Source organism: Antedon mediterranea, chromosome 10 (assembly GCF_964355755.1).
Source record: "Antedon mediterranea chromosome 10, ecAntMedi1.1, whole genome shotgun sequence".
NCBI lineage: Eukaryota > Metazoa > Echinodermata > Crinoidea > Comatulida > Antedonidae > Antedon > Antedon mediterranea.
In genome coordinates this window covers 11,106,220-11,129,351 of record NC_092679.1, presented here as the reverse complement: position 1 = coordinate 11,129,351, position 23,132 = coordinate 11,106,220, and the positions used below count along the sequence as shown (strand labels likewise).

The 23,132-nt window shown below is 32.8% G+C and overlaps 2 protein-coding genes and 2 long non-coding RNA genes across 4 annotated transcripts; 3 read left to right on the top strand and 1 right to left on the bottom strand.

The window, feature by feature from the left end:
- Positions 1-709: 709 nt before the first annotated feature.
- LOC140061215 (uncharacterized) lies at positions 710-1,729 on the bottom strand. The gene has a single exon (XM_072107726.1). The coding sequence runs from the start codon at positions 1,727-1,729 to the stop codon at positions 797-799; it is 933 nt and encodes a 310-aa protein (XP_071963827.1). The 3' UTR covers positions 710-796.
- Positions 1,730-5,746: 4,017 nt separating this feature from the next.
- Positions 5,747-7,910, top strand: LOC140060625 (uncharacterized). The gene is made up of 3 exons (XR_011847346.1): positions 5,747-6,098; positions 6,927-6,975; positions 7,884-7,910. It is a non-coding gene; the product is annotated as an uncharacterized lncRNA (long non-coding RNA).
- A 3,541-nt stretch (positions 7,911-11,451) lies between these two features.
- On the top strand, positions 11,452-12,651 carry LOC140060048 (uncharacterized). Its single transcript, XR_011847273.1, has 3 exons — positions 11,452-11,470; positions 11,775-11,814; positions 12,538-12,651. It is a non-coding gene; the product is annotated as an uncharacterized lncRNA (long non-coding RNA).
- An 862-nt stretch (positions 12,652-13,513) lies between these two features.
- On the top strand, positions 13,514-22,825 carry LOC140061214 (uncharacterized). The gene is made up of 6 exons (XM_072107724.1): positions 13,514-16,700; positions 17,142-17,885; positions 18,144-20,119; positions 20,276-20,737; positions 20,828-21,308; positions 21,477-22,825. The coding sequence occupies exons 1-6, from the start codon at positions 13,514-13,516 to the stop codon at positions 22,823-22,825; spliced, it is 8,199 nt and encodes a 2,732-aa protein (XP_071963825.1).
- Positions 22,826-23,132: the final 307 nt, after the last annotated feature.

Sequence of the window (23,132 nt, the reverse complement as noted above, 5' to 3'; positions counted from 1 at the left end):
GAAAATATAGTGGATCCGTGCAGAGATGCTGTAAAATCGTGCATGTACGGGATAGGATACCGATCTGCAACAGTAGCATTGTTCAATGCTCGATAATCCCCACAGGGACGCCAATCCCCAGGAGTTTTCTTAGGCACCATATGTAAAGGTGATGCCCAGTTACTTTTAGAGGGGCGTATAATTCCAAGCTGCATCATGTGTTCAAATTCATGTCTGGCTGTTTTGCAGCGGTCATGTGCGAGCCGTCGAGGATGTGACGAAATTGGTGGACCATGGGTCTGAATATGATGTGTCACATCGTGTTTTAGCGACGCTTCCTGATAACAAGGGCGTGTAATGTTTGGGAATTTTGTAAGAATGTAGTCCCAATTGGACTTAGCCTCAAGGGTGGTAAATATAAGACCGAGAGGCGAAGTTTTGGAGGCGACACCTTGAATACTCAGGTTGGTGGTAGTGTCAATGAGTCGTCGATTATTCATATCGACTAACAGTCCAAAATGTCTTAAAAAATCAGCCCCTATGATGGGGTGTGTGACGTCTGCGACAACAAATAACCATTGAGATGTTCGTCTCAAACCTAAGTCTAAGGTTACAGAGCGATGTCCATAAGTGTTGATAGATGTATTATTTGCGGCAGTCAAAGTAGACTCTTGTCGCCTATGTAGACGCTCATGGTGAGTAGGTGGAACAACGCTAACTTCTGCCCCAGTGTCTATGAGGAAACGTTGTTTGGATAATTGATTAACAATAAAGAAAAGGCGACTTACGATTTGACGGCCAGCAACATTCGTCGCATTTAGTTGTCGGCGTTGGAGTTTTCCGAACACGGCGGATTGCATTTTCGAGCATTTACTCCAAATTTTTCATGGTACCAACAGAGTTGAGGAGTGTTGTTTGAATGTTGAGCTGAGCGATCGGTACTGTTAGGTTGAGCAGGAGATGAATGCCTACCACTCGATCGATTTCGATGTCGACTTGTGCTGCGACTTTGATATCTGTTGTGCCGTCGGTCAGATTGCAAGGAATTAACTTGCGTTGACAGTTGTTGAATCTGTTTTTGCAGGTTTTCAAGGGTCGCAGACAAGGAGGGTGTATTGTCCGTGTGTACTGCCGATACACTTGTTGGCGCAGTTGCAGTTACAGATACTTCAATAATTTTGTCAGCCAATGATGTCAAGCTTCCCAGGTCCAACTCATCCTTGGTTGAAGCTAGGATAAGCTGTACATTAGTTGGGAGGCGACTTAAGAATAGTTGTTTCATAATTGAAGATTCAAGTGGCCTGTCGCCTAAGAGTTGCAACATCCGTCGGTATAATTGCGACGGTTTCCTATCCCCCAACTCCTCGGCCGTCAGGAGTTGGCGGAGGCGCTGTTGGTCGGAGTCAGTTGTTCGACGTATTAAGGTATCTTTCAAGTTCACATACCTGTTATCAGTAGGCGGGTTGAGAAGTAGATCCCGAACTTCCTGCGCAATTTCAGGTTGCAATGATCCGACTAAGTAAGCGTATTTTGTAGCATCTACTGTAATCCCACGCGTTGTGAACTGTGCTTCCACTTGGGTGAACCACAATATCGGATCATTGGGCCAGTATGGAGGCAGTTTCAACGCTACCGAAGAAATTGGCCTGTTGACGGTTGCTGCGTCAGGAGCGGGCACCACAGGTTGTTCCTGGTGCTGGGGTTGTGCTGGAGGTTGCGGTAGCTGTCGTTGTTGCTGTTGTCCTTCCATTTTAAGTTAAATTCGGTATAAGAAAGTCGAGGGTCGAGGGTCATCTGACCAATTAGGATTAAGAGAATTAATGTGGTTTTCTGTTAGAGTCATTAACATTCTTAAAATCCATTAGCTAGAAAAGTGAAGGTAACAGGAAGGTAACCTGTCAATGTGAGGTTAAATAAAGAGATATATAGAGGATGTATAAATAATCAAATTAAAAGTAAATGTTGAATTGTTTAAAAGCTATGTGGTAGGTCTGCTACATATCTATGAAAGGTGTAATTATTGTCTTACCAGCAGAAAGTATGGCGCACATATCGCTCAGGATTGCTGACGTTATCGGGGCGCGTTTTGCATTACAGGTGTTTTGCGACTTCTTAATCCCTCGTAACACATAGTGGAGTCTGTTTGCCCCCACTGTAACATCTCGTAAACCTGCTTTAATATAGTGGAAACGTATTCCCGCCAGATACAAGTTGATTGTTTCAAATTTCAGATCTAGCGCTTTTTGGCAGTGGGTAACAAAGTATATAATAAGTTGGTCCTCGTCAATTAGCGGAAGTTTTGCTTTCTTTACTGGTACGCCTGATATGGTCAAGAATGTTAGGAAACACCGCAATGCAGATTTATATACTCTCTTCGTAGAATCAGAAATAGAGTTGTCCCATAACTGTTCAACTTGTAGTTTCAATTCATTAGAAGCTCTGAATGGTGTACGAATGGTGTCGGAAGAGCATTGGCTGTTGGTACAAGCCGTCGAAATTTCTGCATCCGGTGGCGAGAAAGAGCATCAGCTATAACGTTATGTTTCCCTGCAATATGAGTAGCGCATATATGATAATTATGGATAGCAGAATGATATGTTAGTTTCCTCATCAATTTCATAATATCAGGTATTCTGGACCTACCCTTGGAGACAATTTCAACCGTGGCCATATTATCGCAAAAGAACATTATTCGTTTCCTAGACCAATTATTACCCCATAATACACATGCCATGACGATGGGATAAAGTTCAAAGAACGCCATGGACGTCTTGTCCGTAAGGTATATTTGTGGGAAATTTCCCTGAAACCATTCGTTCCGATATATACCACCAAACGATGAGCGTGTTGCATCGGTGTACAGCGAAATGTCATTAGCAATTGTTATGTTATCATTTAAAAAGAAAGATACACCGTTCCAGCGTTTTAAAAACAGGGACCACATCGCTAAATCAGCCCTACAATCTTTGTTGATAGGCTGATTAAGTGCGATACAAATGAACGGCCAGGGTGTATGAACCTACAAGCAAAATTTAGATGCCCCAAGAGACTCAGTAATTCTCTTTTTGTACAGGAGGCACGCTTACTGAATTCCGTTGTAATATTTTGAATTCTAGCTATTTTTTCTGTTGGTAGTCTCGCTTCCATGTTAATCGAGTCGAGGTATATACCAAGGTATTCTAACGACGTAGAAGGTCCTTCTGTTTTCTTTTCTGATAGCGGAATACCAAGGGTTTTAAACATATCCAGAAAACGTATTTTGGTTGACTGTGCGTTTGCCGTCGGAGATTCAATTACAAGAAAATCGTCCAGAAGATGAAGAATATTATGAATGTTATAAACGTTGGAAGCTATCCAACAAACTGCTTGGGATAGTGTGTCAAATATTTTTGGACTTGAACGACAGCCAAAAACAAGTTGTTTAAAAAAGTAATATTGTTCGTTCCATTTAATTCCATGGTAGCATCTGAGTCCGGGGTGGATGGGTATTATTTTGAATGCGTCGGTTATATCTGTTTTTATCAATAATGCTCCACGACCCTGATTTTTAATAATTAGCGTCGTCTATTTTGACGTATTGTAGTGAATACTGCTCTTTATCTATAAGACAAGTCAACGATTAGTCTCTTTTTGTTTGAATATTTGCCTTCTGCGATGCCAATAGGGTTTATGCGATATTGATTGTATGGAATAACGTTGTATGGGCCTAATAAATATCCCTTGGTAACTTCTGTTTTTATCAATTCGGCAACCGTATCGGGTTGCCTTGTAGCCGATTTTAAGTTCTTACATTCAATCGATTGCTCTGGAAGTGATTTGATACCTGTAGAAAAACCATGTACCAACCCGTCTAACAAATAGTTCTTTAGATACGTGTATGGACACAGTGCCATATGCTTATGTAGCTGTTCAATATTTATAGGGGTGGTTATTGTTGTATCGTAGTTAGCGGTTTCGTTTAACGTTGTGCAGTGGCCCCTATCATTTGAGGCCCCTGTCCGTTTTTTGACCACCTGCATGCTGACTGTGAGTGGCCGCCTTTACATAACAAGCAAATGTGAGCTAAATTGCAGTTTGTCTTTACACACCCTCTATCACCGTTATAATTGTTGCAGATTTCTCTGCCTTGATGAAAAACGCGTCGTCGACCATACCAGTCGTTGTCTGCGTTAGGGATGGTCGTATTCATAGTAGCTTTCTTAGGTAAGTTTTCGGATATATCGCAGAAGGCTGTACTGTGTAGTGTGCTGCTGCAATAGTTGCATGTGTTAGGGCGACTATTGGCAAAAATGTTACAGAAAAGCGTGTTATTTCGTATGGACCAGTCGACAAGGACATTGTTGTATCTCAAATGTGAAGCCGCAATTAAGCTAAATTGTTTGTGATATTCATAAAAACCATTTCCAGGGTATCGAGAAGCCATGTCTACAATGTCCCTTTCGTATTTGTCGAGCTCCTCTCTCCGCTGGGGGTGGGCAGTGCACATGATATTTTTATAAATCCCAAAGGCTTGGATAAATTCTCCAATATTGAGGGATTTTGCCAATCGTGGATCGTGTTTGAACAAATTAAGTTCATCTTTATTGTCTCGGGGCAAAGCATTGAATGAAGGAATTATTAATAGAGAAGCAAGATTAATGTTCCTACCTGATACTATTTGTTGGCGGATTGCAGGTGATATAGTTTCCACCATGGGCAGTGATTCCGCAGCGTATCCAAACCTGGTACGTATGTGTGTTCCTCTTTGTGAGGATTCTTCAACAGCTAGTGGCAGTATTATTGATTAGTGAAGGACTACCAACTGCAGGCTGTTGTTGAGAGCTCAGCGAACTCACTTTTTGTGTCAATGATGCCACATTTTGTTGCAGATTTTGAACTGTTGTTGACAACTTAGAAACTAAGTCTATCAGTACCCTGTTTGTAGGATTTCTACTCTCGGCAGCTTGAGGTTCGATTGCTGGCCGAGCAATTGCGGCTTCATTGAATAAGCGCAACAACTGTGCTTTTGTGTCCTTAGATGAGTGTCCAATTCCAAGTTTCTTAAGTTCACCTTTTAGTTTCGCTACTGACCAATTATCATACGGCGCTGAGCGTTTGCTTCTTGTTGGAGCCATTTTAATAATATCAGTAAAATTAATGAAACTGCCGTTGAAGAATAATAAATGAAATTGTGTCTCGAATAAATATTCGCTTGAAATGTACTGAAATACGGCAAGTAAACAAAATGATACAATAAACCGTTGTATAAATACTCCAAGTAAGATGAACGTTTTGATGAAGGTTGAACGATTCCTATTATGGAACAAAGGCAATGATATGGACAATTAATAGTACTGAGATTCAAAGTAATATATTTCAAAGATTGAAAAGTTTGTACAACTATCGAACGGCTAATTTAACAATGAAGAAGGCTAGTATGCATCTTTAGTAAACAACTGAAAACACACTGAATTCCCATTGGTTGCCAATTAGAAATTAGCCTATCCTACATTTTTGTGGTTCCACTATTAGATATACCCGTTGGTCTATAGAAATACATTGTCAATTACTGTGGTTGGAACTTTGATAAAGTGTCTCCCTTGACTAACATTCCGTTTTAATTACCTGTAAAAACAATATACCATTCATCCTAACACTTCTATTACTCTGAAATCTACCCACATTTATATACCACATCCTTAGTTAAAATAAAGTACTTGTGCTGTGTATATACTATAATTTATTACTTTAAATTTCCTTAGAATGCTAAAACTATAACTAGATTTGAACTCGTCACTACGGACGAGTTAGGTTATCCGCAGCGCACGTCATACGTTAGAATATTGCGCACAGAAAAACGATTATGCCATCCATTGAAAAAATGTTTATGCGCTCTCTACTTTTATGGTGAAAGTGTGGTGAATTGTGTCTGGGCCTACAGCATTTATGTTACTTTTGGCGACGATTGCGTGCCATATTAGTAAAGAACAACGTGGTTACACCTCCATGTTGGATTTGTAATATTATAGCCTAGTATTGCTCCCGATATTGCTTTGCAATTTTATATTGTTAAAACGAACATATAGCCTATATTAAAAAAGTTTAAACACAATTGTGTTAAATATAATAGTTAGAAATAGGTAAGATATATTTTGATTAATTTGGATTGTTGATTTGTAATATTTAATTGTTTTTGTGTTTGCCATCAAAATGAAATGGCCTAGCCTAGGCCCTAGGCAGGCCTAGCTAGGTTAGGCCTAGCCGTGTCCCAGATTACCTCTTCAGGAAGGCCTAGACCTAGCCTAGGTTTAGTTGTACAGTACTGTAGTAGAGGCATAGTGACGCTAGCCTAGTTCCATTTTGCATCTGGCTTATAACTATATATTAATTCCTAATTTGTTAACAAACTTTATCTTGAATACCATGCCTTAAAATTAAATACCGGTATAATATAGCCTACTCTACTTAGCATTGTTAGCAAGCTGAGTCTGCTTTTTGCGAAGTTCTCTTCTATGCCTACTAGCCTAGGCCTCCTAGGTAGGGGCTAGGCCTAGTTTTTAGTTGTATCAGTTCCTAAAGAGTTGGAAGAGATACATGTACAGTAATAACATTATTGTTTCTACAGTACTTCATAATCTCTAGAATATCGTAAATAGTGAACATAAAATAAATAATTTGTAGAGATGATTTATGGTCTCATGATTGGGAGTGAAGTGTTGCCTGTTATTTTGTAGGCATTTATACTATTATGAAACATTTACATAATTCAAATTTTATTGTTTGTGATCAAACTATTAAATGAAATTACCATTGAGACAACATGTCGGCCCCAATTAGCTGGCCCATAGCCAAAGTCATTTTAAGGAAATTTCCTAATTTTTCAGACATTGATTAAGAAGTTTGTTGATTTGGAAAAAGTGTTAATGTTGTTTATTGCCATTATCAATGTTTTTCCTTGTATTTTTTAGATTGTAATTGTTTTTTATTAACAGAAGATTTACAGTTTCAGCTACAGCTGTGAGTATTAGGGCAATTCCACAATTTTTTTTTTGGATTTTGAAAATTTTCAACTTTTAGCAGTCTTAACATGTTTGATATCAAACTAAAGCTAATGTTATATACTTTCAGGATATTTAAGTGGTAAAAAAAAAAATGAGATATATACAGACATATTTCCATTTAAAATAATGATATTTAGAAAACTTAAAAAATAAAACAATATGAGGTTTACTTAAATCCTATAACAGACAACTAAATCCTAATTTATACATGTCATTTCTTTTTAGAATTAAAGAACTAAATATATTGTTTGAGATTTTGTTTAAAAAAATTGAATTAATCAACATAGAAATATTAAGGAGGGGCCAACATAATTATTAATAATTTTGTCGGGTTGTTACCAAAAAATATTTTTTTAATTTAAGAACCATGTACCTTCTAGACAATTATAATATTTTCCAAACTATTAAAAATTATAGCTTTACATACACTCATAAGGTTACTTTTTTTTAAAACCTTATTTTTACATTTTTATATGATATTAAAAAGTGTCTGGTTGTTACCGAGTTAGTCACAGACTGACATGTCAGTCTGTGACCAGTGTTATTACAGTAAGCTAAACCAGCATTTTTACATTAAAATTTATTTCAATATGCTTTAAAATCAATAATCAAAATATATAGTATATAGTTTAAAAAAATTGAATTAATCAACATAGAAATATTAGAGAGGGGCCAACATTTATTAATGATTTTGTCGGATTGTTACCGAAAAACAACATTTATTTTTAAATTTAAGAACCATGCACCTTCTTGACAATTATAATATTTTCCAAACTATTAAAAATTATAGTTTTACATATACTCATGAAAAAAATGTTAATGTTGTTTATTGCCATTATCAATGTTTTTCCTTGTTTTTTTTAGATTGTAGAAAATATACAGTTTGAGCTACAGCTGTGAGTATTAGTAGATTATCTGTTAAACAGAGAAAACATATTTTCCTTACTTTGTGAACTGTTGCCTGCCCTAATCAGCCGTTTCATACCCAAAGACATTTTGAGGAAATTTCTTAATTTTTCAGACATTGATTAAGAAGCGTGTTGATTTGGAAAAAGTGTTAATGTTTATTACAATTATCAATGTTTTTCCTTTGTTTTTTTTAGATTGTAGAAAATATAGAGTTTCAGCTAAAACTGTGAGTATCAGTAGATTATCTGTTAAACGGAGAAAACATATTTTCCTTACTTTGTGAAATGTTGCCTGCCCTAATCAGCCGTCTCATACCCAAAGTCATTTTGAGGAAATTTCTTAATTTTTCAGACATTGAATAGGAAGCTTGTTGATTTGGAAAAAGTGTTAATGTTGTTTATTACCATTATCAATGTTTTTCCTTGTTTTTTTTTTAGATTGTAGAAAATATACAGTTTGAGCTACAGCTGTGAGTATTAGTAGATTATCTGTTAAACGGAGAAAACATATTTTTCTTACTTTGTGAACTGTTGCCTGTTATTTTGTAGACATTTTGTATTATGAAACATTTACATAATTCAGATTTTATTGTTTGTGATCAAACAATTAAATGAAATTACCATTGAGACAACATGTAGGCCGCAATCAGCCGGCCCATACCCAAAGTCATTTTGAGGAAATTTCCTAATTTTTCAGACATTGATTAAGAAGCATGTTGATTTGGAAAAAGTGTTAATGTTGTTTATTACCATTATCAATGTTTTTCCTTGTTTTTTTTTTAGATTGTAGAAAATATACAGTTTGAGCTACAGCTGTGAGTATCAGTAGATTATCTATTAAACGGAGAAAACATATTTTCCTTACTTTGTGAACTGTTGCCTGCCCTAATTAGCCGTCTCATACCCAAAGTCATTTTGAGGAAATTTCTTAATTTTTCAGACATTGATTAAGAAGCGTGTTGATTTGGAAAAAGTGTTAATGTTGTTTATTACCATTATCAATGTTTTTCCTTGTTTTTTTTTTAGATTGTAGAAAATATACAGTTTCAGCTACAGCTGTGAGTATCAGTAGATTATCTATTAAACGGAGAAAACATATTTTCCTTACTTTGTGAACTGTTGCCTGCCCTAATTAGCCGTCTCATACCCAAAGTCATTTTGAGGAAATTTCTTAATTTTTCAGACATTGATTAAGAAGCGTGTTGATTTGGAAAAAGTGTTAATGTTGTTTATTACCATTATCAATGTTTTTCCTTGTTTTTTTTTAGATTGTAGAAAATATACAGTTTGAGCTACAGCTGTGAGTATCAGTAGATTATCTGTTAAAAGGAGAAAACATATTTTCCTTACTTTGTGAACTGTTGCCTGCCCTAATCAGCCGTCTCATACCCAAAGTAATTTTGAGGAAATTTCTTAATTTTTCAGACATTGAATAGGAAGCTTGTTGATTTGGAAAAAGTGTTAATGTTGTTTATTACCATTATCAATGTTTTTCCTTGTTTTTTTTTTAGATTGTAGAAAATATACAGTTTGAGCTACAGCTGTGAGTATTAGTAGATTATCTATTAAACGGAAAAAACATATTTTCCTTACTTTTTGAACTGTTGCCTGTTATTTTGTAGGCATTTTATATTATGAAACATTTACATAATTCAGATTTTATGGTTTGTGAATGAGATATTAAATGAAAGTAGTATTGAGACAACATGTAGACCCCAATCAGCCGGCCCATACCCAAAGTTATTTTGAGGAAATTTCTTAATTTTTCAGACATTGATTAAGAAGCTTGTTGATTTGGAAAAAGTGTTAATGTTGTTTATTACCATTATCAATGTTTTTCCTTGTTTTTTTTTTAGATTGTAGAAAATATACAGTTTCAGCTACAGCTGTGAGTATCAGTAGATTATCTGTTAAACGGAGAAAACATATTTTCCTTACTTTGTGAACTGTTGCCTGCCCTAATCAGCCGTCTCATACCCAAAGTCATTTTGAGGAAATTTCTTAATTTTTCAGACATTGATTAAGAAGCGTGTTATTTGGAAAAAGTGTTAATGTTGTTTATTACCATTATCAATGTTTTTCCTTGTTTTTTTTTAGATTGTAGAAAATATACAGTTTGAGCTACAGCTGTGAGTATCAGTAGATTATCTGTTAAACGGAGAAAACATATTTTCCTTACTTTGTGAACTGTTGCCTGCCCTAATCAGCCGTCTCATACCCAAAGTCATTTTGAGGAAATTTCTTAATTTTTCAGACATTGATTAAGAAGCGTGTTGATTTGGAAAAAGTGTTAATGTTGTTTATTACCATTATCAATGTTTTTCCTTGTTTTTTTTTTAGATTGTAGAAAATATACAGTTTGAGCTACAGCTGTGAGTATTAGTAGTTTATCTGTTAAACGGAGAAAACATATTTTTCTTACTTTGTGAACTGTTGCCTGTTATTTTGTAGACATTTTGTATTATGAAACATTTACATAATTCAGATTTTATGGTTTGTGAATAAGATATTAAATGAAAGTAGTATTGAGACAACATGTAGACCTCAATCAGCCGGCCCATACCCAAAGTTATTTTGAGGAAATTTCTTAATTTTTCAGACATTGATTAAGAAGCTTGTTGATTTGGAAAAAGTGTTAATGTTGTTTATTACCATTATCGATGTTTTTCCTTGTTTTTTTTTTAGATTGTAGAAAATATACAGTTTCAGCTACAGCTGTGAGTATCCGTAGATTATCTGTTAAACGGAGAAAACATATTTTCCTTACTTTGTGAACTGTTGCCTGCCCTAATCAGCCGTCTCATACCCAAAGTCATTTTGAGGAAATTTCTTAATTTTTCAGACATTGATTAAGAAGCGTATTGATTTGGAAAAAGTGTTAATGTTGTTTATTACCATTATCAATGTTTTTCCTTGTTTTTTTTTAGATTGTAGAAAATATACAGTTTGAGCTACAACTGTGAGTATCAGTAGATTATCTGTTAAACGGAGAAAACATATTTTCCTTACTTTGTGAACTGTTGCCTGCCCTAATCAGCCGTCTCATACCCAAAGTCATTTTGAGGAAATTTCTTAATTTTTCAGACATTGATTAAGAAGCGTGTTGATTTGGAAAAAGTGTTAATGTTGTTTATTACAATTATCAATGTTTTTCCTTGTATTTTTTTAGATTGTAGAAAATATACAGTTTGAGCTACAGCTGTGAGTATTAGTAGATTATCTGTTAAACGGAGAAAACATATTTTCCTTACTTTGTGAACTATTGCCGGTTATTTTGTAGACATTTTATATTATGAAACATTTAAATAATTCAGATTTTATGGTTTGTGAATGAGATATTAAATGAAAGTAGTATTGAGACAACATGTAGACCCCAATCAGCCGGCCCATACCCAAAGTCATTTTGAGGAAATTTCCTAATTTTTCAGACATTGATTAAGAAGCATGTTGATTTAGCAAAAGGGTTAATGTTGTTTATTGCCATTATCAATGTTTTCCTTGTTTTTTTTAGATTGTAGAAAATATACAGTGTTAGCTACAGCTGTGAGTATTAGTAGATTAACTGTTAAATGGAGAAAACATATTTTCCTTACTTCGTGAACAGTTGCCTGTCATTTTGTAGGCATTTTCTATTATGAAACATTTACATAATTCAGATTTTATTGTTTGTGAATAAATTATTAAATGAAATTAGTATTAAGACAACATGTATACCCCAATCAACCGGCCCATACCTAAAGTCATTTTGAGGAAATTTCTTACTTTTTCGATTAAGAAGCATGTTGATTTTGAAAAAGTGTTAATGTTGTTTATTGCAATTATTAATGATTTTCCTTTTATATTTTAGATTGTAGTTGTAGAGAAAATATACAGTATCAGTTACAGCTGTGAGTATTAGAAAATTATTTGTAAAACGGAAAAAACATATTTTCCTTACTTTATGCCCTCCCTTAATTGATAAACATGTGTTGTCTGTAAATTTACAATACTGAGTGACCAAATATTTTTGTGTATAAAATTCTGTTTTATTAGAACATTGAATAATTAAACCTATTTTCAGATTATATGTTTATACTAGGACTTTATTGAATATTACAATATAACAATTTATGTGAATTATCATTTGATACAAGTGTTTGATTAAAAGCAACAAAAATACAAGTTGATTTCGTAGAAGTTGAAAAATTGTGAAGGTGAACTTGTTATGAAAGAATTTGTTTCCGACACATTCCATGTAATGAAGTTTTGACATATTTTTAGGTCAAAATATCTTCTATAGTGATTTATTTATATTGTATAAACCAAAGTCACAAATATATTATCATAATTTACTTCAAAATTTGGGACAATCATCCTTTTTAACATAAATGTGGTGGTCAGTTTCTCCAGACACAAACTTGCAATTTTATAAAATGGGTCTATCCTGAATTTAGTAGTGAGTTGGTCCTAATTTGTTTTGCTAGGCCCAATAGATCATGTTACATTCCACAAGGGGGATGTGTATATTATAAATTGAATCAGTAGATAAATCAGTGTTTTTACAAATTCTTAGTACTGTACAGTGTATCTTAAAATTAATAACTAACTCTTTTTTTTTTCTTTTATTGTAGGTGACTGTCTTATATAAACCCACTGGATCTCAGAAGAGATCCGGGTCTTTAGAAAAAGATCCACTCTCTAAAGAGAGTTTCTACGAGGGGTTACCGAATTTTAATATTTATGCACAATTTCTTTTTAAACATTTTTTAAAAGTATCTTTGAAACATTCAGTAAAACCTTGAAGTAAACAGAAGTTTATCACAAGGAAAAAACTAATAAACAAAAGTTTATTACAAACCATTTTTGCAAAAGCAAAAGTGTAAAACCTTGAAGATAACAAAAGTTAATCACAAGGAAACAACTAATAAACAAAAGTTTATTACAAAACCATTTTTGCAAAAGCAAAAGTGTCAAACCTTGAAGATAACAGAAGTTAATCACAAGGAAACAACTAATAAACAAAAGTTTATTACAAAACCATTTTTGCAAAAGCAAAAGTGTAAAGTTAAAGTTTGATTATATAAACAAAAGTTTGAAGAATAAAACAGAAGCTTATTATAAAGAAATAAATATTAAACAGAGTTTATTACAAAAGAATTAATTAAAGAAGATTTAAAGATCACTTTTATTTGAATCTGTTATTAAGTAGAATTGTAAAAAGAATAAAAATTAGCATAACCAACTATTTAGCATAACCAAGTATTAAAGAGAAGTTAAAAATAATATAGAGTATTTCATCAAGCCAATATTAAGCAGAAGCTAATTTTTTTATTCAGTGAAATTGTATAATTGAACTATTGAAAAAAAAGCAGACAAAAAAAAAATATATTAAAAGAAAAAAAATTAGGACAAAAATTAAAAATCATAGAAACAAAAGACAATATATAATTGAATTGTTTTTGGAATTTTAATAATTTATTTTGTTTTAGCAAGGATTTCTTGAATTGATAAAAAGAACTTAATTGTAATATTCATTGGAATTGCAGAATACAAAGTTTATTAATTTGAAGAAATTTGTAGGTTTGTTTCTTATACAAATTTTGAATAATGGATATGGAATTCATAACATTAGTTGGTATCTTTTTGTTGATTATCTTTACAATGATAATTTATTTGTGTAAGAATGTGAATAAAGAAGTTACAAGTAAAAAGCAGATTTTTGTCAATACAACTGGTAATGTTAATAATGGAGTTATGGATAAGACAGCAGAATTTAAAATAGTTGTTAATGACATCTTGGACCTACTTGATGAATGCTGTTCAACTGAGAATGTCAAAGACGACAGAAATGATGATACAGGTAATGTCAATTGTGAATTTATGAAAGATACAACTGAATTTAAAGGAATAATTGATGATATCATAAACATATTATCTTATGGTACAGAGGTCACTTCAGAGTTTGATGATACATGCGATTTCTGTAATATTGAAGTGAAAGTAGACGACAATTGCATAACATGTGACTGTTGTAGTCAATATTTTCATGTGAAATGTGTAAGAGATGTTTTTGAAGACAAACTATGTAATTCCAGGGTAATTTGGATTTGTTCAATGTGTGGGAATAGTAATTTTGTTAATAACATGTTGGGTGAAATAGGTATTCCCTGTCATTTCAATAGATATACGATTCTAGAACCTGATGAATCTGTCACTGCAGACTTTCCAGAATTAACGAAAAATAAAGAAAAACGTTGTAATAATGCCAAATTAAAATGTCAACAAACAGGAAGTGAAGATTTACTTGGTAGTGATTGGATGAGAGTAAGATCAAAGAAAAGAACCGACAACAAAAAAAAAAGATGTAAAAATAGAGGAAATAAGAAAAGGAGAAAGCCCGTTATAAATGGTATAAGTTTAGAACCAGGTGTAAAATATATTGGCAAAGGTGTAAAAGATTTCTATGAAAGACGAAATAATAACAAAATGGAATGGAATATGAATACAAATACTTACAGAGAATACAACAAAGAAAATTCTAAAACGAATGTATTGGGAAATTCACAAACAATATTTGACGACAGTGGTAGGCCTATGTGTGATGTTTTGAAAAATACAAAAGTAACAAACGGAATACAACAACAATCAGGTGGTGGTTCGAAACGTTTACGAAATAACAAAGGTCGTTTTGTCAAAACTAAGAAGATTGATAACAAAAAAGCACAAGGTAATGTGAATTTAAAGAATGATTGCGATACTATGAAAGATATAAAGAACATGGGTAATAAAGACAATTCTGAAACGAAAACTGACGAGGATTTTAAAATAGAATGTACTGTAGAAAACGACAACACAGCGACTGACGATGCGAAAGCACAACATAATAGCAAAATAAATGACAGAAGTAGAATAATTGATAGTAATGGTACAGATCATAAAAATCAAACATGTGCAAGTTGTGAATTTGAGGAAAATGAAGTATTCATAATTGATGACGGATGCAAAAAAGCAATGACTAAAAAAATTAGGTCCCATACTAAACCTAAATGTGACCAACATACTATCGATGTGGACATTGAAGTTTTAACAAAAAATAATTTTTCGGAAGAATTGATAATCGATGATGTACCAAAACAAAAAAATACACGAAAAAGGCAGAAAACACAATCAATAAATGAATTACAAGTATATAATAGTAATGAAAATATAACTGTAGCACAGGGTAATTTTAATCAAGGGAATTATAGATTTGGCTTTGCAAGTGGTAAACAGTGTGTTGCAAATAGTCTTGTAGCTATTCTTTATTCTACAAAGAGGAATGGAAATGATTTTTACACCAAAGACCTTGATACAATATTGACTCTTGGAAACGAGTTGTACCGTTACATTCAGAAAGATTCCACTATGCACGAGGACCTTTTAATGATTTCTGAACTGCCGAAAGAATTGGATATCTTGGATAACACATTTGTAATATCTCCCAAAGAATCAGTTTTTGGCATAATAGATGGGAATCTCGAATTTATGGCTGAGTATGGAGCCTTGTCATTAAACCAAGCTCTTGAACAAGAATTACACCAACATGATGCATTTTTTATGAATTTCAACAGAAGCACATTTTCTATTATTAAACGTGTAAATGGTTTCCTTATATTTGATCCACATGCAAGAGATCGATTTGGTCGTGTTAGTGAGCATGGAAAGAGTATTTTACTTTACAGTACATCTTGGCAAGGTGTGTACGACTATTGTATAAGATTAGCAAGGTCAATGAACTGTAATTTACATGACACCGAGTTTGAACTGACTGGTGTAAATATTGAAAATAAGTCTATGATGTTATGTTCCGCTTCTGTGCTAGATGATAATTGTGAACAAAGCAACTTTGGAAATGTCGATGTTGATGAACCTAGTACGTCTTATCAATATAAATGTAGTACAGGATTACCAGACAAGAATATTGATTCTAACGTTAAAGGCAAAAAACATAATAAAGAAGGTCATGTCTCATCAAGTAATGGATGGCAAAGTGATAGTGATATTGAAATTGTTAATGTTCAGTATGAAAGAAGACCTGACGAGAATTTTAAATTTATTCCTATCTCAGAAGCACAAAAGAAAAACATGTGTAATGAAGTAGGCATTCATTGTGAACATACCGATATGAATTGTGGTATTAACAGAGCTAGTCAGATTGGACATCCTCTTCAAATTACGAATATTACAGGTGATGGTAATTGTTTTTATCGTGCAATTTCATACATTATTTCTGGTACTGAAGATAATCATTTTCTTTTAAGAAGAGCAATTACTAATCATTTATTGGAGACTGGTGACTTGTTTATTAATACATTTAGTCACGAGTATAGATCAGTTAAGGAATATGTGTTAAAAAAAAGAGTAATGGATAATGGAACGTGGGCATCCAATACTGAAATAAGTGCAATGGCAAACTTGCTTAATACAGATATTTATTCATTTAATGATCAACTTTTGACGTGGCAATTGTTTTCTGCTAAAAACCCGGGAAGAATAGATGATGTTACAACTGACAATGGTATATATATTTTGTACACCATGAATGTGCATTTTAATGTAGTGGAATCTGTCAATGTTAGTCAAAATAATGTTCAGGAAACAACAGGAAAAGTTGATATGAATGTGACATCCCACAATAAACTGTCAAATACAGAGGCGAATTTTTCTGTAAAGAATTCTACAACAAAGAAACGAAAGCAAACGCGATATGAAACTTGTGACACATTTGAAGATATAGAACCAAAACACAAACAGAGTAAAACTGTTGAAAACCCTTTTTCAGAAAGCAGAGTAAAAATATTGAACGGAAAACGAAAACAATCTTATAGAATTAAAAAAGAAAGAGAAAAGAATCGACAGAGAAATAAACGGGAAAAAGAAGAAAAAAATAATTCAGAAGAAACAAATGAAATCAGAAACAAATATCAAAGTGATTCTGTATACAGAGAAGAAAAGAAACGTAAAGTAAAAGAGGCACAAAAAATAAGATATGGTGATGATAATTATAAATTCCAAAAAAGGAAAGAAAACAGAGAAAGACAACACAAAAAGTATAGATGTGAACCTGAATATAATGTTAAAGTACGAAATAAAGCTAAACATAACTACAATATAGATTTTGATTACCGAACAACCAAAAAATTCAACAATTTGTTAAATTATAAATTTAATGAAAAATTTGCGCAAAATTTGAAAGAAATAAAGAAGAATAAATACAACAATGACACAATCTTTAGGCGTAAAACTATGCAAAACAATAATCAAAGAAATAAAGAAAAGTATCACAATGATCCAACATTTCGACAAAACGTTACCCAAAAATTGGCAGAGAAGTATCGGAGTAATTTGAAATTTAGACAAAACTGTAAAGAAAAATTGGCTGAGAAGTATCGGAGTAATTTGAAATTTAGACAAAACTGTAAAGAAAAATTGGCTGAGAAGTATTGGAGTAATTTGAAATTTAGACAAAAATGCAAAGACAAATTGGCAGAAAAGTATCGAAGTAATTTGAAATTTAGACAAAAATGTAAAGACAAATTGGCAGAAAAGTATCGGAGTAATTTGAAATTTAGACAAAAATGTAAAGACAAATTGGCAGAAAAGTATCGGAGTAATTTGAAATTTAGACAAAACTGTAAACTAAAATTGGCTGAGAAATATCAAGGTAATTTAAAATTCCGTGAAAGTGTTAAGCAAAGGTGTAAGCAAAAATTTACAGAAAAGTATCATGGTGATGAAGGGTTCCGAAAAAAAATCATGAAGAAAAACATGAAGAATAGGGAAAAAATCAAAAGAGAAAACACTAATTTTGCGTTTGTTTTAGAAAACTTCAGGAAAACAGTTTCTCGTGGTCCTGAATATGTTTGTTGTGTATGCCTTAAATTGTTATTTAAAGATCAAGTTATGAAGTGCATCAAAGCTAAATACAAAAATAAGGCTTGTATAAATGAAAAGTATTTGCATATTTGTAATAATGAATGTAATAATCCTTGTCAATTTGTTGAATCACCAAGATGTCGTTTATGGATTTGTTTCACATGCCACAGGAAAATGCTAAAAGGGAAAGTTCCTGCAGAAGCTAATTCAAACAATTTACAACTATACGATATTCCTCCTGAGCTCAGGTGTTTAAATAATTTAGAGCAGCATTTGATTGGATTAAACATTCCTTTTATGAAATTAATTAATTTACCAAAAGGTGGACAGCATGGAATACATGGACCAGTCGTATGTGTACCATCAAATACTATTGAAACTGTAAAAATGTTGCCTAGACCAGAGGTTGATGATCAATTAATATCTGTAAAATTGAAGCGAAAGTTGTCTTACAAAGGTTATTACAAATATAAATTTGTTAAAACTGCCAATGTTATTCAAGCTCTTAGATATTTACAAGATCATAACAAGTGCTACTTTGATATAGCTATTAATGAAGAATGGCACAATTATTTATCTGAAGATAACATCGAAAGTGAAACTACTAATGAAAATGAAAACAATGAAGAAGAAGAAAATGAAGAAGAAGTAGGTGTTACCTTCGATACAAGTCTTCAACCTGTTGACAGACGACAAAATTTGGTAGATGAATATTTTAATGACATAATTTGTTGTGCACCGTGTGAAAATAATAGCCCTATTGCATTATTAAGTAATAAAAGCAATGAAGCAAAATCATTTCCAGTGTTATTTCCAACAGGCCAACCAACATTCCATGATACGAGAGATGTTAAAATAACACTCGGACGTTATTTTCATAATAGATTAATGCATATAGATAACAGGTTTGCACAAAATACAGAATACATATTTTATGCTCAATCTTTATATGAACTTCAACAAATTTTATCAAGTATTTCCATTGCATTGCGAAAAGGGTCAAGTAAAAAAGATGATTTTAGCAAAGTTACTGTATCCGATTTGAAAAATGTTGCCAAAATTGAGGAAATTTTAAAATCTGATAGGGGTTATAAATTTTTAAAACAAATTCGTGGAACTCCACCGTACTGGCAAGCTACACAGAAAGATATAATAGCAATGGTTAGACAGATTGGAAAGCCAACATTCTTTCTTTCATTCTCAAGTGCTGACTTCCGTTGGAAAGAAATAATGACGACATTGTTAAATCAGTCAGGAGACCAAAGAAACATTGAAGAATTGGAATGGGCAGATAAATGTAATTTGTTGAAATCAAATCCGGTGACTGTTGCAAGAATGTTTGACAAACGCTTTCATACTTTTTTGAAAAATGTAATTTTGTCTGAAGCACAGCCTATTGGTAAAGTCGTAGATTATTTTTACCGAATTGAATTTCAAATGAGAGGAAGTCCACATGTTCATATGTTAGTATGGGTTGAAAATGCTCCTATTTTTGGTACAGATAAAGATAATGAAGTTATTAATTTTGTTGATAAATATATTTCTTGTGCTGTGCCATGTGAAACTGTAGATCGTGAACTGAATGAAATTGTTAAAAGTGTGCAAATTCACAGTAAAAGACATTCTAAATCATGTAAAAAAAAGGGAACAAATTGCAGATTTAACTTTCCCAGACAACCTTCTGGAAATACATTTGTTATGAGACCTACAATTGTGGATAAAGACAATGATGATAATGATGACAATAAACAAGCAATGGAGCTGTTAACCTCAGTAAAAGATGCTGTGACTAATGAAGAAACATATAAAAATGCAATAGAACTTTTCCAAAGTTTAGGTATTACACAGAGTGCATTTGAGAAAGCAAATAATTGTGTAGCTACTGAGGAAAAAATAGTTATAAAGAGAAACCCTCAAGATGTGTGGGTAAATCAATATAATCCTTCATTATTGAGAGCATGGAATGCTAATATGGATATTCAATATATTACAAATGTATATGCATGTATAATTTACGTTATAGGATATATGTCAAAATCTGAACGTGAAATGGGTTTACTGTTAAATCATGCAGCATCAGAAATAAAAGAAGGCAATGAAGATGCTAGGCAAAGTTTGCGAAAACTTGGTAATGTTTATATGAATAATCGAGAAGTGTCTGCACAAGAAAGTATTTATCGTGTTTGTAGTTTAAGATTAAAAGAATGTTCAAGGAAAGTTGAATTCATCCCAGTAGGACCTAATCCTGTCAGAATGAGTTTACCACTAAGTGTAATTAAAAACAAAGAAGATGATGATGTAAGTGCATGGTTGCCAAATAAGATCGACAAATATAAAGCTCGACCTAACAGTTCTGAATTTAATAAAATGTGCCTTGCAAAATTTTGTTCAGAATATAGAATATTGAGTTCATCAGAAATGAAAGGAAATAAACAAAAAAATAATGTATTTCAGTTAAAAAAACAGTTGGGATTCATCCAAAAAAGAACACGAACTAGTAATGCTATAGTAAGATACCCTCGATTTCCAATGGATACAGCACCTGAGAAATATTTTTTGAGTATACTTCAGTTATTTCTACCATTTCGAAAAGATGAACAGTTAAAACCTCCAAATTTTGAAACGTACGAACAATTTCATGAGGAAGGATGTGTGAAATTATGTGGCTGTCAATTACAAACGGTAAAGTCAATAGTTCATGGAAACATGGAACAGTATGAAAAAAGTGCTGATGATGTTGAAGAAGCACAGGAATGTTTATCAAAATTTGGACCACAAGAAGATGCATGGAGCCTATTATGTCCAGAAAGTGAAAAAGAAAGGTTAGACAACCCAAAGCCAAATGTAGAGGTTGATGATGAAGAAGATGAATTTTTCATTCCAGATTTTGGACTTCCAAAAAATCATACATCTAAAGTAGAGTCTAATTCATCTAATATTCCAAGACCAGAATTGAACAAAATGATTCGATCTTTAAATGAAAAACAACAACATATATTTTATAAGACAAGACAATGGTGTTTAGACAAAGTTAATGGTAAAAAACCTGAAGCATTTTACACTTTCATAACTGGAGGCGCTGGTACAGGAAAAAGTCATTTGGTAAATTGTATTTATAATGAAGCGACACGTATTCTGGGAAAAATTATGGAAAATCCCGATGATTTGTCAATATTGAAATTAGCTCCTACAGGAATCGCAGCATATAATATTAAAGGCCAAACAATTCATAGCTCTTTGTCTATCCCGATTAATATTTCACTTCCGTATCAACCACTTGGAGAAGAAAAAATAAGTGCACTTCGTAATCAGTTGCGTCAGTTGCAAATTGTTATTATAGATGAAATATCAATGGTAAATCAAAGGTTACTTTGGTATATCCACGGACGATTAAGGCAAATAAAACAAGTACGCAACGATAGTCCATTTGGTAACATTTCAGTAATTGCTGTTGGTGATTTTTATCAGTTACCCCCAGTGATGGGCAGTTCGTTATATAAAGACACATTGGAAAGCTCACTGTGGGTAGATAACTTTAAGCAAGTACAGTTAGATCAAATCATGAGGCAAAAAGAAGATAAAGAATTTGCTTTATTGTTAAACAAATTGCGTACAAAAGAAAAACATGATTGTTTGTCTGATAACGATTTATTAGTTCTGAAATCACGTGAAACAGGTGAAGAATGTGAAGATGCTGTTCATATTTACCCACGCAACAAACAAGTTGATGAATGGAATAAAAAAATGTTGCACAAAACCTGTACAGACATTGTATGCATTGAAGCAGAAGATAGTGTAGTAAACGCCAAGAAACAGACCAAAATTTGTGACAAACCTCGGAATTCACGTCAAACTAGTTTACTAAATTATTTGTGGATTGCACTTAATGCCAGAGTGATGTTGATTAAAAATGTAGATGTTAAAAAAGGCTTAACGAATGGATGTATGGGACATGTTCATGAAATAGTCAAACCCAATCGTAACGCCAAACCAGTATCTATTAAAGTAAAGTTTGATAATAATGAAATCGGTGTTCAGGCAATTGAAATGTTTAAAGAATCTATGGGGAATAAATACAGTCGAAAACAATTTCCTCTGAAATTAGCATATGCATGCACAGTTCATAAAGTCCAAGGATTGACAATGAATGAAGCAGTAGTTTGCCTTAAAAATACCTTTGCACCTGGACAAGCATACGTAGCCCTCAGTCGTGTTACTTCAATATCTGGACTTACTATTGAACATCTTAATCCTAATCTGATTTATTGTGATCCAAACATAAAGAAATGCTTAAATAATATGGAATCATATGTACAATGTAAAAAACAAGGTCATGATTCGGATTCTAAATTTTCAATAATGTTACATAACATTCAAGGGCTTAAACAACATTTTGCTGATCTTCAGTGCAATGATTTGTTTATGAATTCTAGTATTATATGTCTAACTGAAACGTGGTTAAATAAGGATGATGATGTTTTTGATGTAAGTATTGAGCCGTATAAATTGTATCACCAAGCAAGGTATGATTCGTATTCCAATACAAATGATCTGAGTTCCAAAATAAAACATCAGGCTCATGGCGGCGTTGCAGTGTATACCAAGAACACGTTTACAAGCAGATTAAACATACGTAATAATGATATAGAAGCAGTTTCATTCTTAATAACAAGTCCAATTTCAGTTTCCGTGTCAGTAATTTATCGACCCCCAAGCTATGATATTAATCAATTCTGTCAAAATTTGAGAAAATATTTGGAAGAGTTACAAAAAGTGAGTACAAAATGTATTGTAATGGGTGATTTTAATGAAAATCTTTTCAAACAATCTTCTAGAGTGAATAATTTAATGTCAGAGAATCAGTACCGACAACATGTTACATGTTCCACCACTGAAAACAATACATTGATTGATCACGTTTATAGCAAAGGTCTTGATTCAGTACATGCTGAAGTAATTCCAATTTATTATAGCTATCATGAAGCCATTCAAATTAAATTTTAATTACAGCAATGGTTTTTAAGTATTTGAATTATATTTCTGTAAAAACTTTTTAAGAATTGAAAATAGAACTGGATACATATAAAAAAAAACAATTTGATAAAAACAAGCTGAAAATCATTATGACTCTCTATGCACAAGGGGCAGTGAGTAATCTGTAACTTCAACCCATGTCATTCTCCTGTATAGGAAAAAAAATATCTGGTGTCTAAACACATTTAAATCTTGTTTTTATGTGAGTTATATTATTATAGATACTGTTCTGAATTTGAATATGCAATGTTGCAATCTCTGCACATAATAATCGTTC

What these genes read in the sequence shown, in the direction of transcription:
- LOC140061215 (XM_072107726.1), bottom strand. Translation starts at nt 1,729, where the DNA reads ATGGAAGGACAACAGCAACAACGACAGCTACCGCAACCTCCAGCACAA.
- LOC140061214 (XM_072107724.1), top strand. Translation starts at nt 13,514, where the DNA reads ATGGATATGGAATTCATAACATTAGTTGGTATCTTTTTGTTGATTATC. An exon ending in AGAACCAAAACACAAACAGA is followed by an intron (nt 16,701 to 17,141) that starts GTAAAACTGTTG and finishes AAAATTTGAAAG; the next exon opens with AAATAAAGAAGAATAAATAC. An exon ending in TAAATACAAAAATAAGGCTT is followed by an intron (nt 17,886 to 18,143) that starts GTATAAATGAAA and finishes ATTTACCAAAAG; the next exon opens with GTGGACAGCATGGAATACAT.